Source organism: Nanorana parkeri, unplaced genomic scaffold (assembly GCF_000935625.1).
Source record: "Nanorana parkeri isolate BGI_ZX_2015 unplaced genomic scaffold, ASM93562v1 scaffold1296, whole genome shotgun sequence".
Lineage (NCBI taxonomy): Eukaryota > Metazoa > Chordata > Amphibia > Anura > Dicroglossidae > Nanorana > Nanorana parkeri.
The window spans coordinates 431,536-450,827 of record NW_017307564.1 but is presented as its reverse complement, the minus strand read 5'-3'; the positions used below and the strand labels follow the sequence as shown (position 1 = coordinate 450,827).

At 41.8% G+C, this 19,292-nt stretch overlaps 1 protein-coding gene across 1 annotated transcript in view; it reads left to right on the top strand.

Annotated features, from left to right (window-relative positions):
* The window catches only part of UBE2W (ubiquitin conjugating enzyme E2 W (putative)), a 42,671-nt gene that overhangs the window by 21,754 nt on the left and 1,625 nt on the right, over nt 1–19,292 (top strand). The window contains exons 3-5 of the mRNA XM_018569175.1: nt 14,371–14,473; nt 15,724–15,879; nt 19,020–19,095. Coding sequence (XP_018424677.1) covers nt 14,371–14,473; nt 15,724–15,879; nt 19,020–19,095 — 335 coding nt within the window. The remainder of the gene's footprint in view (nt 1–14,370; nt 14,474–15,723; nt 15,880–19,019; nt 19,096–19,292) is intronic.

Below are 19,292 nucleotides of genomic sequence, written 5' to 3'. Positions count from 1 at the left end.
CCCCCTATATAATAGCAATAACAATAAGTGCAAAAAAATAAATATAAATAAAAAAAAATAAAAGTAACATATAAAAAAAGGGGAAAAAACCCCCCAAAATGTTTAACTCCCCCACTTTTACACGCCTATAAACGTAAATACGCGTCCGGTGCCCCAGCGCGCAAAAATTACAATTGCGCTACACATGTTACATATCGCCGTGAACGTCGCAGTGAGAGCAATCATTTTAGGGCCATCAATCACTGATAACGCTAAACTGATGAGCGGTAACCGCTTTTAAAGCGTCGCCTGTGGCCAATTTTGGGTATTATCGTTTTTTGAGGTTTTGCGCGCGCACGCAATTTTAAGGCTTGACATGTTTGGTGTCTTTTTACCCGACGTGACCCCGACTTTTATATTTTACCAAAAAATTGGGTAATAATAAATGTTTTATCATTTAATATAGGGGAAACTGTTTTTTTTTTTTTTAATTTCGGTGATTTTTCCTTAATATAGTAAAAAAATAAAACCCCCAGTGGTGAATAAATACCACCAAAAGAAAGCTCTATCTGTCCCCAAAAAAGGGTATAAAATTCATTTCAGTACAGCGCTGCATGACGGAATAAATGTCAGTTAAAGTACCGCAGCGCTGAATACTGAAAAATGGCCTGGATGGGAAGGGGGTTTAACACCGCGGATGTCAACTGGTTAAAGAAAGACTGGCCTATTTCCCACACTAGGCTTGCCTGGAGCCCATGATCTCCCCAATCTGCATTCTGGGTGATGAATATCTCCTATCCACCACCTTGTCTGCCATGCGAGCCCACACTCTGTCCCAATACACTTTAACCAATCAAATCCATTGAAATCTCAGATTGTACAGTCAATAATCCTTCATTTTTGTTTTCAGCTGCTATAAAGTTTTTCTTGTATCTCCATCCTGAAAATAATATATCTGTCTGATACAAGGCCGTGTTCTCTGTCTGTATTCACTTTTCTGTCACTTTGTACAGTCTAACACGTGATATTAGCACTACATAAATAATATGTATGCTGCTACTGGTGAAGAATATAGAAATTATTTTTGGAAGTACTAGCATACTGTAGGGGGTCGCTTTTAAATTTCTGCACTTCAAATGAGCAGGCACACGGCCCTTCTGTGTCTCTGCATGGTTCCTGAAAATAGAAATCACAGCCATTTTTAGAGCTCCCTGGATTAGGCAGATGCCAGGATAGTAGATTAAACTCCATTCCAGATGGTACACAAATAGAAAATACAGTCAAGAGTCTCCATTCTATAAAATGTACTCGCTAATTATGTGCAATAAAAACCCAATTCCTGGAGACAACCATTGAGCTTCTGCTTTGCTATCTTTCTTCAAAGCAGCCAAGTGCAGATTTGCAGTAGACCTTAAAGGTACAGTCCCACCATGGATATTTTGTATTTAAAGGGAATCTGTCTCACGCACACACGTATTTGGATGTACAGCTTTTTCATGGCATAACATATATCTGTTCAGTCAACCAGTCAGTCAGTGTTCAGAATAATGTGTTTGGATTAATATGATTATTACATTTAGTATTGCCATACTTAAAGCTAAACTCTGGGCTAAGCAAATCTTTTCTAAATACAAGAGACGTTTATATTCTTACTTGAATCTTGGTGTGATTTGTGTATTTCTTCCAGATCTGTGCAGTAATCCACTGTGAAGTTTTGTCTCTGTGCAGGGGCTTCCTGTAATAAGGACCGGTCGCTGCTGCACTCGCTAATTGTGCAGGGTGACTGGTCTTGTCTCCGCCCCCTCCTAGTTTTTTTTTTACAAACAGCCTGTAGTGGGTGGGGCCTGCTGGGTTCCTCTCACAGCTCTGCTTTCTGCACAGACTATGCATAGTGACGATGTCATTGCTACTTTTACAAGGTTATATTAGACTTTGTAAAGGCATTTGGGCACACAAAGTGGATTTATGTCCTTTGTGGCTATTGATTAATAATATCTAATTAATTTTTTGTGCCCAGAGTCCAACTTTAATTTCCTTCAGTAGCAGCAACAGTTAGAATTCTGTGGCCGCTTTCTGCAAACGCTTTTAAATAAAAGTCCCTCTATTAGCTTAGATTGGCAGCATAAATTGAAGCAGCAAAAGTGATTTTTGAATTGTCAGCATGGCTTACATCACAGTTGTCCAATCTGACATATAACTGTGTTGATACATCCTACCCACTGGGTGGCTTCAGTGTTCATATTGACATTCCTTTTGTGAATGTCTCTGCATTATTTGTTAAGTTCATGTGGTTGCAATTATCCTTTTTTTTTTTTTAATGACCCTAAATCTGAATCAACAATGCAAACCAAGAATTCCTTGGCACTAAGCCCTATGAAGGTCTCAGAGGAAGAGGTTTGTGCAGATCAGTGCCATTCAGGCTGTAGACCTTTTAAGAAGCACTGTGAAAGGCTTGCTGAATTGGCCTAACAATAACTATCTAAAATTCAGCTAATTGCACATTACCACTTGCAGTTCATTGGTCCTAATTGTTCCAGGAAGTTATTGTAATGAAAGTGTACCTAAAATATTTGTCTTTCTCTACTTCGCTTGTTATGTCTTCCTTGCAGTTGCATATGCATTATAAAGACAGATAATAGTCTTGCTGCTGACTTTATAAGTCAGCCTGTTTTTTGCCTAAAGCAGCTTAACTGCTGTGACCGTTAGGAGGAAGTCCCCGCCCCCCTGTGATTGTTGGATCATTCACTTATTGTTCATTACATAGAATGAATGAGGCGGGGTGAGATATTTTGGTCTAGGGTCTGTAGAGCCAGTTACTGGGATAACAAGACTTTGAGGATGGACTAAAAGTAGCCATTGGGTGATTTAGCCGACTTAAAGTGGACCTTTACCCCCTTTTACTAAAAATCACATCACCTTACAGCTCTGCATGCTGATGTAAAATCATCTTACATTCATTAGTTAAACAAACTTGTTTTTCATTTACTTATAAATAGAGTTCATATCATTCCTGGTCCAGTTCCGTCACAAAATTCTCCCCTGAAATAATGTGCATGGTCACATGTCCTAGTCATGTGCTAGAGTTCAAGGAAGTAGATGGAGAGCTAGTAATCTGCCCTTAGTAAACATGGCCACTGTCAGAAGACTGGGGAAGAAAAGAGAAATAAGGTATGCAAAGAATACAAAGCCGGCAATTATCTAGAAGTATGTGTTTGTAGATTGTCATTACTAAACATTTCTAAAGGTGTGTTAGTTGTTGTAAAGGTCCACATTAAGCCCATCTGTAACTGAAGTGCTAGTGGTGGGCTGACACCTTAATGGGACCTGAAACATTAGCATTATAGACTGTACTACGTTAACCACTTCCTGTGGGTGGCCAAACGTATACGTCCGGCCGCTGAAGTGGTTATACCAAGAACACAGCTGCTGCAGCCGTGTTATTCTTATCAGTGTAAACAACGATTGCTGTTAAGGTACAAGTGATCCGGCGTCTAAATAGCCGCTGGATTGCTTGTGCTCTCCACCCCGGCTACCCCGGGCTCTGCGGGATCGGCACGGCAGGTCTCCCTGCTTCTAGCTGCTGATCTCTCCTCTGTTTACTGGACCCGGAAGTTATGTGTGTTTACTTCCGGTGTCACTGTTTACATTCTCCGGCTCTTAGAGTCAAGCAGATCTCTGCTTCATCAGCTTCTTTAGGATCCCTAGGTGACATTAGGGGTCTGAGAGACCCCTGATGTCTCCATAACGGAAGGCTTTTGTCTGAGGAAGGGGATCCTCTGCGACCCCGAAACGTTCGTTGCTTTATCTTTCATGCTGTACGTCAATAAAAAGACGTTTGCTTATCATTTTGGAGTGCTGGTGTCTCTGCTTTTGCTTGTGATCATAACGGTTGCCACCCGTTGACCACCCGCTTCTCGAAGGGATTTTGCGGTCAGGAGTTTATTAGCTTATTAGCCCCCTATGTGATAGCAATAAAGTTAGTGTAATTTTTTCTTTAAATGTTTGTGTTACATCACAGGCCTCGCCAAGGCTTCTGAATTCTGTAACAAGATCACGTTTCCTGAAAATAGTTTTAATGCCACTTTTGTTGTACCGTGGGAGAATTTAGAGCTTGCTAATCTGGTAAAACCTGTACTAAAGATTCCATATTCCCAGTGCGTGAATCTACACAAAAGCCCTCTAGCCTTCATATATTGGTAGGCTCAGGCTGTAGAGTAAACCTATTACTATCCATTCTACTTTCAAGAAACTCTGGCATGTTGCCATGTTCAGTAAAGGCTGAAAGCATCTATTCCTTTATTCAATTATGTTTAGACTAAGGTTGGGGACCAATTACTTGTAGTTGTTATAGTTGTTATAATAGCATTAACTTTAATTTTTCATGAAATGTTTTTCAATTCATTAGTAAATGGGTGTCTTGGAGTAAAACTGGATTCAGATATCATCAGACTGGTAAGGTAAAATCTTCCAAACACTTCCACTGATATGACCTTGTGATGATGGGAGGCAAGGCATGGCTGCAACAGCACTGTCTATAGGTGCTTCTAGAGAGTTCATGATCCTTATAGTTTCAGGTTTTTTTGTAAAGAATAGAGGACATGTAACGCTTATGATTCATTCGAGCCCTTATGAATCTAGAGTGGGGCATCTGGTAAGGTGCCAGATAGGGCTCGGATTCTGTGCATTTTTAAACAGGTATCAGGATCCTTTTGACCCGTATCGGTTCACTACAGAGCTACAGGAGTTATTTTAGAGGGTAGTCATAATGTGATCATAAGACATATCCGACATGTCACAGTATGCTACAACAGTTTAATGTTTCTAAGGTGTGCCTTTTAACATTAATATTCTGTCCTTCAGCTCCGGGCAAATGAATATGCTCAGGATGAAAGGTGTAATTGGGTGAATATCTCACCTGTCTGCTGCAGTTTAGAAGAAAGCACTTCCTCAGTCTCCTCTCAGTGATCACTATAATATTGTAACTACCGTATGTAGCAAGTTACAAGGTGATTGGCAGCAGCAGGGACCTGATCTGCACGATCCTACCTGTACTCCTTCATAGGCAACAGGATTTACATAACTGTGTCATTTAAGGGGAGGAATTTACTCTCAGAATTTACTGCTGGCCTTGGCTCATGTCTGTGCAAAGATGGTGCTAGGCTTTCGTGGAGCAAGGAACATAAAGACATAAAAAGAAGTATCATGACCACCTGAAGAGATAATACCTGCAAGCGTGTAACATAAAAATATGTCTGATGCTAGGTCCGCTACTCTATAGACAACATTTAGATAATTGAATTGTGCCCTAACAGTGTAGCGGGAAACAGCTTTTGGGAAACCAGCAATGGACTCCGGACACAGACTTCAGGAATACAAATCTTCTTTATTCTCTGCAGAGGACTCAGGTGACTACCGTCTCCAATTCCTGAGTGGCCCTTTAAGGGCGGTCACTACATATATATAACAACAATTACGTCACATTACATATTTCTAATACACATATTTCCTTTACAGCTCTAAGCCAATCAGCAAGCAGCATTTGCAATTTTACCATTTATGGTTTATGTATCCTGTCACAACCTTTTTGTCATAAACTCTGATCGATTACTAATAGTCTTGCGAGAAGGGGGAGGGGGATCTAAGTCACAAAATTCTGTCATCCGCATTTTTAGTTGCAAAATTTTTTAGTTGCAAAATTACACTCTAGGACAAAAGTCAGACGGCCTTTTACACACTGATGCTCTCTTTTGCATGTGTGGTTGAAATGCAAGAAGGAGGGAGGGGGGTCAGAGGCCTCATTATATGTAGATACAAAAAACATGAATTATTTAAATATATTTAGCCATCTTGTCTGCTGCCACAACAGTACCCTAAAAAAAAACCTTTTGTATTGTTTCTGTAAAAACGTGAGGGTGCTTAGGCATACCCACACCTTAGGACTCCTAGCTTTATATTGTCAGTGTGAGATCTAAGTCAGTGCTGCCTCTGACTGCTAGTCAGGGATTTGTTGCTGCTCACTGTTCTCCTTGCTGGAGGCTCTGACATAAGGAAGCAAAGCACTGCCTCTACCAAGATGGCTGCCTCCACACAGAGTCACAGTGCAGAACAAGGCATGGTAAGTCAGTGATAGGTTAAAATCAGCTGCAAGGAGACCACAGGCAACCATGGAGACTAGTCCTTAGACCTCTGCCTGCCTTTTTGTGGGCACAGCTTCCAGAGTTTATTTCTTCTTTACTGTGCTGGGAAATTGTCTTTTCTAATTTGTTTTGATATTTCAGATATGTTAATTTCTCATCTTTTTATATTTCCTTTATCTGGTATGATCCAGTAATAGTCAGGCTTACCTCAGTGATACAAGTTGGCAGCCTTCTTCATTAGGTAATTGCTGAAGTGTAAATATGTCATAAAAGTACGTCAGTGCATATGCATGGCAATCCTCTTTGCTCCAGATTGCTGGTTGCCTAAACAAACACAAGAAAGGAGTTCCCTGGGTATCATGTTCACAATGAAACTGTTTCTGTCCATGAAAACAACAAAGCACTCGCATTGTAGCAATATCCTCAGTGTTTCTCCGCAGCTCCTAATTAGATGTCACAGACACTATAGAACATCTTGCTCTGTGACACTCGGCTCTTACAAAATAATTATAGCTGACATTTCTGGAATTTTCAGCCAGAGTTTGCTCTAGTGTCCCAGCTTTCTTGATTTCTCATTCACAGTAGTGTGGTATGTTTACATTTAAGGAAATGATTTATATAATCTGTTCAGTTTTTGGTTGCCCATATAATAGTCAAATAAATGTTAAATCTATCACTGCAAAACGAGTATGGGCAAACCAAGCATATTACATGATTTATTATTAGGAAGGTACTGTCACATTCATTGATTTGTTCATACTGCTGTTCCTGAATGGAATATAACAGTTAAAGGCTAGGTTTATCTATTATACCATGTTTCATGTTACACCCATATTCAGCGTGTAACATGAAACATGGTCACATCACCACCCCCATGCAGTGCAGCATACCAGTCCTTAGATGTGGCATCTGCATTAGTTTTCCTTTTTTAGGCAGTTTTTTTCTTTAAATTTCATATGGCTATCTGGCCAGTAACACACTTCCTGTCTTAGAGTGGCTACGCTCACTGCTCCACTGTATCTATGGAAGAGCAGTGTAGCCACCCATGGACAGCAGCATTGTCAATCTGTGGAGAGGATAGTGTAAGATGGAGTAGTGGATTTAGAAGGACTTTACAAAATTGACTAACAAATTAATGATTATAAACTGACATCATGGGCCTCCAAAAATCACTCATGGATGGGTAGAATAGCGTTATTAAAAATGGATATCCTACCACGTTTTCTTTACTTGTTTCAAACCATACCAATTAATTTGCCAAGGACTTTTTTTCAATCATTGAGATCTATCTTTGCTAAATGTGTGTGGGGAAGATCATCTCCCCGCCTGCGGTATGACATCTTGGTTATGCATAGGCGTGAGGGAGGGGTGGGGCTCCCACACATGGAATTATACCATATGGCTGCGGTTTTGAGACGTATGTTAGATTTGATTTATCAAAATAATACAACATTTTGGGTGGCAATCGAGCAGGAAGCTACTCCAATACCTTTAGTTTCGATCCCAGTGGTGAACCCGGAGAGACGTCCGGTTAAGAAAACGTTATTGCCGTTAGTAAGAGATCTGCTAATAATATGGGATAAGGCAATTAGGTCTTTTAAAGTGTCATCTTATGTGGGTCTCCTTACACCTATTTTAGGTAATCCAGATTTCTCTGCAGGTAGGGGACTATTAAGGTTCCTAAAGTGGACCAACGCGAAACCATCCCCAATTATGCAAGCATTAACGAAAGATGGATTGAGACCTCTATCAGATATAAGTACAGAGGATGTGGTAAGGGGACGGTGGATGCAATACCTGCAATTAAAACATTTTTTTAGGTCACTCTCTACAACGGGAAATGTGATGCGGGAACTGACAGCATTTGAAGATTTGTGTGTAAACAGGGGAGGAGGGACCTATAATATATCTACATTACATAATATATTATTGAAACAGGTATACTCTAACCGTCCATATTATACCAGAATGTGGGAACGAGAACTGGGACATGAGATTTCAACAGAGGATTGGAATCGATCCTTTGCTTTAACATTTAGATCTAGTATCTTGAGTAAAGCTCAAGAACGAAATTATAAAATAATTTCAAGATGGTATAGGTGCCCAACTACCCTGCATAGAATATACCCAGTTATATCTAAGCAATGCTGGAGATGCGGCCACGAAGAGGGAAATATGCTACACATTTGGTGGTCATGTGAACTGATTAGACCATATTGGGAAACCATAGTTAATATATGCGAGAAGCTTATTGAGATAAACTGGTCAGTAACACCAGAAATAGTAGATCCCACAATATGTGTAGATTGATGGAAATGTTCTCATATTTGTGAAGGTTCTTAACTCCTTGCTATGACCTGAGCTCTCATTTGTGCTTACCAGTTACCTGTCTGTGTCTGGCTTGGAAACCTGGGAGTCGGTGTCCTGGAACAAGCGTTTTGCTACTAAAGGAAATAGGGATGCACCGAAATTTCGGCCGCCGAAACATATCTGCCGAAAATGTCACTTTGGGCATTATTCCGAAAGTGCCATTTTTTGAGACGAAATAGCAGTGCATCCCTACTTTCTCTCCTCCCCACTGGGCGCTGCTCGGTGTCCCAGCGGGGGAGGAGAGAAACTGCCACAGGAGGCTGAGCGGTGCGGGAGGAGGAGAACGTTGTGAGCGGCCGGCATGTCTCCTCCCCGCAACGCTCAGCTTCCTGTCACTGATCAGGAGAGCGGCAGTGTGGGAGGAGACAGCTGTCATTGCTGTCACTGGAGGCTGAGCTCTCCTCCTGCACCGCTCCTTTGACAGCGTGTCAGGGTGAAGAGTGGGTGCAAACACTCAGAGATCCCTGAGTGTTTGTAAATAATTGAGGACATAGTATGTTTACTGTGTCCCCAATTCTGAATGAATGGGAGTGATCTGCATCACTTCCTGTTCATTCATGATTGTGGACATGGTAAACATACTATCTCCACATATTATAAGTGAACAAGAACACTCAGTATAGAGGATTCCTGTTCATTTATAACAGGGGCTGCAGAACAAGAGATTGAGGACTCTGTGTTCTCAATCTCTTTTTCGATTTTAAAAGGGAAATATCAGGGGTCTGTTTAGACCCCTAATATTTCCCTGATGTCCCCAACAATATAGTAAAAAAATAAAAATAGAATATAAAAAATAAAAAGTTTATAAAAAATAAATAATAAAATATAAAATTTGTGAAAAAGTTAGAAAAAAATCACTTTCGGCTTCGGCCTGACATTTTTTTTAGTTTCGGTTTTGAAATTTTCATTTCGGTGCAGAAGTGAGACTAAAGTTGAATTTGCATAATTGTTCCTCGTCAGTTTCATAATGTGTTCAATCTTTCTTCTTAACATAACCAGGCAACTAGTATTTTCAAAGAAGAGTTCAGTAATGGCAGCCAATGTGGATTTCATTTAACTCCAAAAATGTTCTAAAAAAAAAACAAAGCCTGTACTGAGAGATATTTAAAGGCTGCCATTCCTGACCTTCTAAAATACTAGTTCCCTGGCTGGCTGTGAATACTTTCAGCCACTCCACCAAAAATGCAGATTAGAAATGTTTAAAAAAAAATGTAAATAGTGCTTTGCAAAGCATCACCCGTACACATCAGACACCATCCACCCATTTCTGCATGTGGGCTGGTATGAATGAGCCCTTAAAGTGACACTAAACTCATTAGTTAAATCTTAAAAATGCATTCAAGTACCTTATCTATTACTATCCATCGCGGGAGCGAGCTTGGAGCACTGACTACTTTACAACACACACAGGGACCATGGGAAATAAAAGTAGCCACCCTCCAGAAGGAAGGACAGTGTCAGCGTGAATTCAGAAATGATTTGAGGATCTCAGCCGAGTGACACAGAAATAAGATACATTTTTGTTCATAGGTAAGGTAACTTGAATGTATTTTTGAGATTTAACTCATGAGTTTGTCACTTTAAGCTGGATTCGATTTTTAAAAAAATAAAAAGTGGTTGGACGAATGTCCTGTTGCGTCCTTTGTATTCTAACTTAGGCGGGTGTCCTGCTTTTAGAATACTTGAACAGCTGCCATCGCTGTTCGCCCAACGATTTTCCATCCGGTTCTTTTGATCTTCTTTTCAACGGATGCCAGGCAGAACGGTGCCAACAGGGGCACCCACTGTGCAAAGTTTGGCTGGTTCAACTCACATCAACCATTATCTAACCCCTAAAACACTTACCAACAGTCAACCCTAACTTCACCCTTAATCAATAAATGAAATGCCACCTTTCCTGCCAAATGAAGCGGAGTATTGCAGGGCTTTATTTACCTGGAATTCTGCATTATTACTGGCAGTTGTATATATGGGGCCCAAGAATAAAGCTGGCCATACCATGTAATATTTTCCTCATTCAACGCAGAAAGTATTACAGGTTCCTCCATCAACACTTACAAGCATTGATTTGAGTAATCTCACGCTGTTTCCATTGTATTCTGACTGCGGCCACCTGTCCGTTGAAAGTATTTCAACCGGCTCCTTGATCAGCTGATCAAGGGTGCCCATTAACCAGCCGAAATTTGTACAGTGTATGGCCAGCTTAAGAGCTACCCTGCTGTGGCAGACCCTGAGCTGAGCGCTGTGGTTGTGTGTGTGCTCCATATTTCTAGAGAAGAACGAACTAGGGTTCTGGTTGAAAATTTGACTCATGAAAGTACCGCAGTATAAGCAAAGTATATAAATTGTGTAGGCCGGGGCCTCTAGCACCTAGTTAAAGCTCTTAAAAGTATGTGGTTTGACAAGGTGCTTTTGAGCTGCTCCTCTCTTGTAAAAGCGTTGCACATAAATGTGTTAAGATAACATTAGGCACTATACGTGCAAAGCATCTCAGTGTGGGTAGTATACTGTGATATAGCTCAGTTAAAATTGAGCTCTAGTCAATTTGTTTGACTTTGGATAGGGTGTGGAGAGGTTTGAACCTTTATCGCCCCTTGTCCTATTTGGGGATATTTCCTTTTACCCCTTGTCCTGTTGACAGACCAGAAGAAGGAGTAAGAGCATGTTGCTCATATAGTCACAGGCAGCAATAAAATAGTATATTGTTAGGCAACCCAGACAGGGTTAGACTTTTCATTAGATTTTTATATTGCTGACTCTGCCCCTATTGCGGAAACGTCCCACAATCTTTGGTGGTAAGAGGCCGTCATGGGACCGAAAGTGAGGGGAATCTCCCCAGTGGGCACACTGACAGCAGAGGTTTTAACCTTTCCTTATTTTATCCAGATTTTTAAAAAGTAGGTTTTGGCCAGAGAGTTGCTTTAAGGTGCTTTGTGAATGCAGGTTATAGTGTACAGTTATTAACATGGACACTGTAGTTGGATATATTTAGATATTATTTTCTAGCACTCAGGAAAGATGAGAACATTATTGTGACTTTTTTTTATAGTCTCATTTTAATAAGAAATATTGCCAGTTCAATAGAGTTTTGATTAAGCCTTTATCAGGAAGTATTCTGAATGGCCTTGTGTTTTTAATTGTTTTTTTTCTTTGCAGCAAGGAACCGTGCTATCAGAAAATCAATCTTAACTGCAAAAAAACCACTGCAGCCTTGCTACCTGGAAGAATGCAGGAGTTGGGGCCAGTTGGAAAAATGCAGGAGTTGGGGCCCAGTTGGAAAAATGCAGGAGTTGGGGCCCAGTTGGAAAAATGCAGGAGTTGGGGCCCAGTTGGAAAAATGCAGGAGTTGGGGCCCAGTTGGAAAAATGCAGGAGTTGGGGCCCAGTTGGAAAAATGGGGGAGTTGGGGCCCTGCCAGGAGAATGCGGGAGTTGGGGCCCTGCCGGGAGAATGCGGGAGTTGGGGCCCTGCCGGGAGAATGCGGGAGTTTTTCTGAACATGTTATTTGCAATGGGTTCTATACTGTGACCTTGAAACAAGAATTTTGACAATGACATGAGGACTTCCAGTTTGCTTACTTAAACTTGCAGCTTGTATGTTTTAGTACAAGCTTCCTTCAATACATAGAGTCTATTTTGCACCCTACCCAAGAACCAGCTCCTTGCGCCCCCCACCCCCCCTCCCCCCACTGAAAAAAAAAAACCCGTACAAATGTCAGTCATATTTTTCTACAAATCTGTTTTGAAAAATCAAAAACATGGAACTATTAAATTTATACAGCAATGCAGCATACCACCAGCTATAGAGGACAATAAATCCCAGCAATACATTATAGAGCAATGCAGGACAGTACCGTCAGCTATTGAGAACTACAAATCACAGCAATGCAGAATAATACTATATGGATTTTCTACATTCTGGGCTGCTGCTCTGTTCTGGCCTGATGTCTCGTGCAGAGGGTCTCATGAGGGGTGCAGAGGTTCTCAGGAGGGGTGCAGAGGGTCTCATGAGGGGTGCAGAGGTTCTCAGGAGGGGTGCAGAGGGTCTCTAGAAATTCTTGTGCTTGTATAAGACTGAACAATCGTTTATTTTATGACAATACAAGTTACTTTGCTGAGCAATGTAAGCCATAGCAACTTACATTCTCATAAAATATGATACTGGCTCTGAGGATGGAGGGGGAGAGAGAAAGAGAGAACACAGCACGCACACACTACCACCCCTCTTACCTCCTCACACAGCGCCGCAGCCTGCTCTGTCCGGGACTCACAAAACGCCCTGCCTCCCACCGAGTCAGCACTGTACAAGGTGGGAGGACAGGACGCTGCAGATGCTTCATCGCTCAGAAGTCTCAGAGAGATCACTTCACCCATCCACAGTACAGCGGTGGAGTTATCTCTCTGAGACTCCGGAGCTATGAGGCGTATAGGACAACGTCCGCTCAGATGGGCACAGTCCCTTGCAGCCGCGGGTGCACAGCTTTTCCAAGCGCCCACAAGGAACTGTGCCAGTCTGAGCGCGCGCGGATGATCCAGCATGCTGGGCGGAGTGTGGGGGAAGCCTGGCTGGCTGCGCCCTGGGCGGCAGCACGCCCTAGGCGACTGCCTTTTTTTGCCTAACGTTAGCGCCGGCCTTGCATATAGGACATGTCTGGAGTAGGGTTGAACCATATTTTCCAATTGTTTGGAGATGTGATTGTGGCCAGCAGAAAACCTGCCAATGTGATGTGACATGAAGTGTTAAAAATGAAAACTGCCGGCAGTCCTTGGAAGAAGTGATGCCACCACTTTACACTGCCATATATGTAGCACCCTTCAGTTCCTGTACAGTACATCACATTCATGTTTGAGAAATGAGAACTCACATCTATCCCAGTTACTTAGTCTGTTATGAACACATGCTATGTATGCCATGCCTGTTGAGAGATTATGCGTGCTCCAGTTACTTTGGGCTTATGCTCGGAGGACCATGAGCCAAAAGAAAGCATGCAGCAATTCCTGTGACTGGAGAGAATTGGAGCATTTTTCCACATGAGCATGCATACTATAACCACTGACGTGTGAACAATCACACCAGTAACATTAAAGGAACCCTGCGTGCTGCCACCATTGAGCCCTCCTGAAAATGTTATTTTCCTGGCTTTCATGTTGACCACCTTGTTCAAATATTTAGTCACTGACTTAAAACAAGTGTGAATTTACTTGACCTCCATACTTGTGCCTGGCCTATGCCTGAGAAATGATGGAAGCCAGAGGGTCAGATAGCAGCCAGACAACTAACATTCTCTTAAGGAAGTGAATCATTTGCGAATTTCAATATTATTACTTGTGAATTCCCAAATAACACAAACATCCTTCTGTTACACAAAGGCCTCTCTTTATAATGGAATGCAGATACTGCTCTCCAGCAGATGCCACAGTGTTTACCCCACGCTGCATTCTGTAATTTTCATGCCATTCATAAGATGCAGCCTGCAATAATAAAACCAGGTCATGTGACCAGGCTTTCCTCTTCCAGACACTTTCTTTTCTTTTTTTTTTTAATCAATCATTAAAATCAATGGGGCTTTGCTTACTTTGTAGTCCCAATGTAAACAGGAAGTAGATGCTGATCCTGGATGATGCACGAAGCAAGTGCCGACACTTCTGGGAAGAAATGAAAATGAAGGCATTATCAGGGGGTGTGTTTTCAGCAGTCCTAAATAACCTGCATATAACGTCATATCATGCATGCTCTTAACACGAAATATGTGCATTTTTCCCAATGTCAGTTCTAAGCAGAATACATTTCTGAGCCAGGCTTTGTTTTGTTTGGTTATCTTATGTTTTGTCCTGGTATGATATAATCTGTCAATTGTTTGTTAACTATAGCCTTTATTTTCACAGGTGGATTGTAGATATGGAAGGAGCACCAGGAACATTATATGAAGGAGAGAAGTTTCAGCTTTTATTTAAGTTCAGCAGTCGATATCCCTTTGATTCCCCTCAGGTAATGGGGAAAAAAAATATCCTCCATAAATGTTATCTTAGTTGGTGTAAAATGAATTGCCAACAAGCATATAGCTAAAAAATTGTCTTTGCCCTGGGCCTTTAACACTGGGGGTGCTTTTAAAATAAACAGACACATGAGCCTGAATACAAAGGATTGGAACCGTTGTGAGATTTGTAATGCTCTCTGTCCCTGTTGGCAATGATCATGCAGGAAGTGAGGGCAAATCTCCCCAAAGTGGTGCAGACCACAATGAAAAGCTTCCCACTGTGTTCAAAACTAAAATGAGGCCAGAGCTGAGCTTTAACCACAAGTAGATATATTATTATTTGTATCTAGAGCAACTGTTGGAAGGTGTGGTGCAGTAGCTGATGAGTGCTGATTAGTGAGGCGGGATCCTTGATTACACTCTTAGCTGTATGACTCGTGGTGTTGTCAAGGCCAAGTTAGTTTATTCAGGCGCAGGTCAGGAGTCACCACTGCGGGTTGGTTCAGGATTGGATATGATGTGCAGGGAAGTTTGTATGTAATCATGGTAAAGCTGGGAGGTCTGTGGACTGAATTACATACAAGCTTTTTTCACCTCTTATGAACTCCACCAGTGAGATTTATGCACCTGATTTTCCAGGTCAACTTATCTGATGTGGTAATTGCATGGGGTCCCGCTCTCCCATTGAAGGGAATAATGCATAAGGTGAAACACTATGATAAAAGTGGCAGAGCACCTAAAGCAACCCTGCTGCTGAAATAAAAAGGATAAAAAACATATTTCGAAAGAAAGATATTACTTGCCTGTCTGCTCCTTGTGTCAGTGGCACAAGCCCCAGCATTCGCACTGCCTGGTGTATAGGGTGTCTGCATTCCCCAACATGACCTGTGATTTACCCACCAGCTACTACTACACCACTGTGTCCCTGGAACACACTAGTGGCTGGCAGGGGTAATCCGGCATCTGCCACAACTAGTGACTGGGTTGACATAGTTTGTGACCCTGTCATATACAGCCTTTCCATAGGAGTGACACAGAAGATTTGGGGACTGGCCAGGAGGGTTTCCAGCAGCCACTCCCTGTTGGGTTGCACAGCATGGATATTCCAGGAGCATGGATGGGGGGGGGTATCCATCTCAGCACTGGGGTCCCTGAGTAATGCAGTCTAGTAGATCCCACCAGCAACTGTACTGCTGATTACAAATATCACTTGTAATATATTTCTGAGGTTCTAAATGCCATTGTTTGTTTTATTTTTCAGGTTATGTTCACTGGTGATAATATCCCTGTCCATCCTCATGTTTATAGCAATGGTCATATCTGTTTATCTATTTTAACGGAAGACTGGTCTCCTGCACTATCTGTGCAATCCGTGTGTCTTAGCATAATCAGCATGCTATCTAGCTGCAAAGAAAAGGTAAAAGTTATGAACTAGTCATCTTTTAGTTGTTGCTGCGGTTTGCTTTGTTGAAAGCTTTCATTGAATAACAGTTTGTGCTAGGTTATTCCCATGTATTTTTTATTACATTTCAAATTAAAGCACAATTGAGCCCATGGATTTTTATTACTGGGATGTAGCCAGGCTGCCTAAAAAGTAAAGCATATAACAGACATTATCACAGAGTGCAGTGTTCCAATCAAAAGCACTGATATGAGAGTGTGAGCATTGTTGATTGGAGAACTGTGCAAGGGGAGCATTGGATTGCTGGAAATTCATACCGGTGTGCCGCTAGCTCAGGGGTGTTTAGCATTGCCTTCAGTATAAGTATATAGAAAAACCATTGTGCAGCTCGTATGCATTCCAGTGAAAAAACTACATTAACACAGTTGGGTTTTTTTTTTAAATATATACTGCTTTTACTTGTTTAAGATAAATAATAAGTGCTCTTTTTTAACTTTTGTTTTCACTCTTTAATTACCCAGCAATCCAGCAGTTTTGCAGATACAGCCTTTCACTTCTTCCTTGTTCCTATTGCTCTGAAAGCAGTACTGCAATCTTAAACATTTTGCAGACATTTTTTGCTGATGGCTGATTAAACCATCTCCAGCTGTCTTCAGACACATGGTGCTGCATGGAGAGCAATATCCACCTAGACATGTGTGTTCACAGCCGTTTTGTCTTGCAGGCAGGAGCAAAGTGCACAAGTGACATTTCATTAAGTCCTCTGGGCTCATCGCAGTGCAATGCGGTTGTACCGCATCTCACTATGGTTCAATTAACAAAAAAGTACTGCATGCCATACTTGAGGCACACACCACCAGAACGCAATGATGTAAACTGTCGCCACTCATGACGATGCAAATTGCCTCGTCTTGCGTTCGGGCTTCGCTGGAAAAAAAGGCCAGTGCAGCCTGAACACGGTTGATGTGAACTAGCCCTAAGTAATTTGCTTTACTCCATCCCAATGGAGGGGTGTTGAACCAACCCTTTGTAAATTGTTTATACTTTAGTGGATAATTGCTGTTCCTACAAACTTTTTTAAAACATGGTTCCTTATTTTTCAGGGACCATACACATGTCTGTTGAGCTGCATTGCTGAAATGCATTGTTTCCTATAAACCCAGCTCACACAAATGTGCTGCATTGATGTACATTTGATGTGAAAGTCTCAGCTCTATGCAGCTGCTGACACGCTGAAACAGTAGACTGTGAAGGCTGTGCTCTGGTAACTAGAGTGTAGTGTAACTAGAAGGGCACAGTTCTGTTCTCCTACAGCTTTTTATGACATTTAGCGCACTAGTCATTATAAATACCTCTTCATTCTGCCCTACTTTTCTCACATGGATTTGTTTCTCTGCCCACACACATTGCTATTGAAGTTGAATTGAAAGGGGCCTTTATTCCTAAATAGTCCGTGTACTGGAAAAGAATGAGCAGGTTTCTGTAAGTGTATCAGCAAATGGGATTTGCCTTGGTGGAGTTAACCAATGTTAAGCTTTGGATTGCACTGTCTGGTACCTGCAGACAGAGTTTGATTAGCCTAAATATGGGTGTGGCATGAAACATGGTCCAAAAGGTGGAATATTATTTTAACGAACATTTGATTTACATTAAAAGAGAAGAGAAGGAAAGCCAAAACTTTTAGTTGGCTTTACTTCTCTTTTGGGTCACAGGAGTACATTTACTAATGTACCCCTGTGACCCAAACTATGCAGATGCACAGGATCCACCCTGGCTGCCTAAGTGGCAGCTGGCTTCCCTCCCCTGTCTGTTCCTCCCTCACCGCATGTAGGGGAAATCCTGCGGTGAGCAGTGACTGGTGGGAGAAGAGACCAAAAGCTGAACGATCAGCGGTTACATGATCACACAGTTCTCAGTATAGAGCTGGCGTGTGACAGCTGCAGTGTCCCATACTGGCTCTAAACAGACTCTTCCCACACTTCTCCTTTAAATCTTTTGGTTTTGCCCTTGACACTGTTATTCCTGATGCTTGGACTTGTGCACCTGCATCAATGCAGGAGATCTTGGGATGGGGCAGAGGAACCCCATTCTTTATCTGCTACTACAGTAGCTCCCTGTAGATGATCACAGTCTACCTTGCATTGAAGCAGCAGATCTTGAGGACTGGAGTCCTCTCTTTCCTCTACCCAGCCCTCTGCATAAGAGGCACACCTCCAATTTTGTATGTGGGAGTGTTTGGTCATCCTGTTTGGCTCCTTTTTTTTATATCTCTTTGCAGTTTGAATGCTCAGGCTTCCCCTTATAGCTTCCAAAGTCTTTGTCCTAGACTCTCATAGTTTCTGCTAAACACAAGATGATATCACTATAATCCTTATGTAAAGTAGATAATTTCCTATTAAACTCTTTTAGGCATTGTGGGATTGTAGGGATTGTGCTTTTCCTCAGTACTTTTCAGTCCACCTCCTCAGAGAGACTGGAACTTAGGCAATGCACAAACCTGTCCTCCACAAAAAGTCCTGCTAACTGGTCAGGATTGGAATGATCCCTTTTCTCCTTCGTTCATCCGGGGCGATTTCTTCTAATGGATGTATCCACTTATCTACTGGTTCTACAGAACAGGTAGTTTTTGAAGTTGTCGGGGATCTCTCTGTTGGTCATTCTAATCTGACCTTTGCTGGACTTTATCTGGAGACTACAAGATCTTTACCTCCACAAAAGAAAGGTACTCCCCTTGCAACTTAGTGATTATCTCCTTACTTGTGACATTCCTAGCCCCACTTTCCTTCCTACACTCAAAGCATTGCTTCTGGATCCATTGTCAGCGCTGGCGGAGGGGGGAGGGGGGAATCCAGCAGAGAGCCGTGACAGGATCGAGAGGTGAGCGAACGCCGGTATGTGTTCGCTCACCTCGCGATCTACTGAGCCGACCTGTGACAGTTTCATTTTCACAGGTCGGCTAGAACTATGAGGTGAGTGAAAATCACTAATCTCATAGTTCTCCTTTAAGTTGCAAATACTTTCCTAGTACCTGTACCTGAATAACCCTGAAATAATTGTTTATACTTGATGTTCACGTAGCAGAAAGGTGGCTTCTCCTTTTAGCACTATTTGCAAAGCACAGCTACATTCATTTTTATCATTTCTTTTTTCTTTAGAGGAGACCTCCAGATAATTCCTTTTATGTAAGAACGTGCAACAAAAATCCAAAGAAAACAAAATGGTGGTACCACGGTAAGTGTATACGGTACTTCTACATAATGCCTCTTTTTGCTTAAATAAAATGTATAATTGTTTTCCGTGTTTGGTATATATGCCTTAACAATAATTAGCAATCCAACCTCGCTCCAATAGACTTCCATTAGAACAATCCGCTATAGTGGTATATATGCCTTATTGCACATAAGCTTTTGTTTATTTTTTCAAACCAG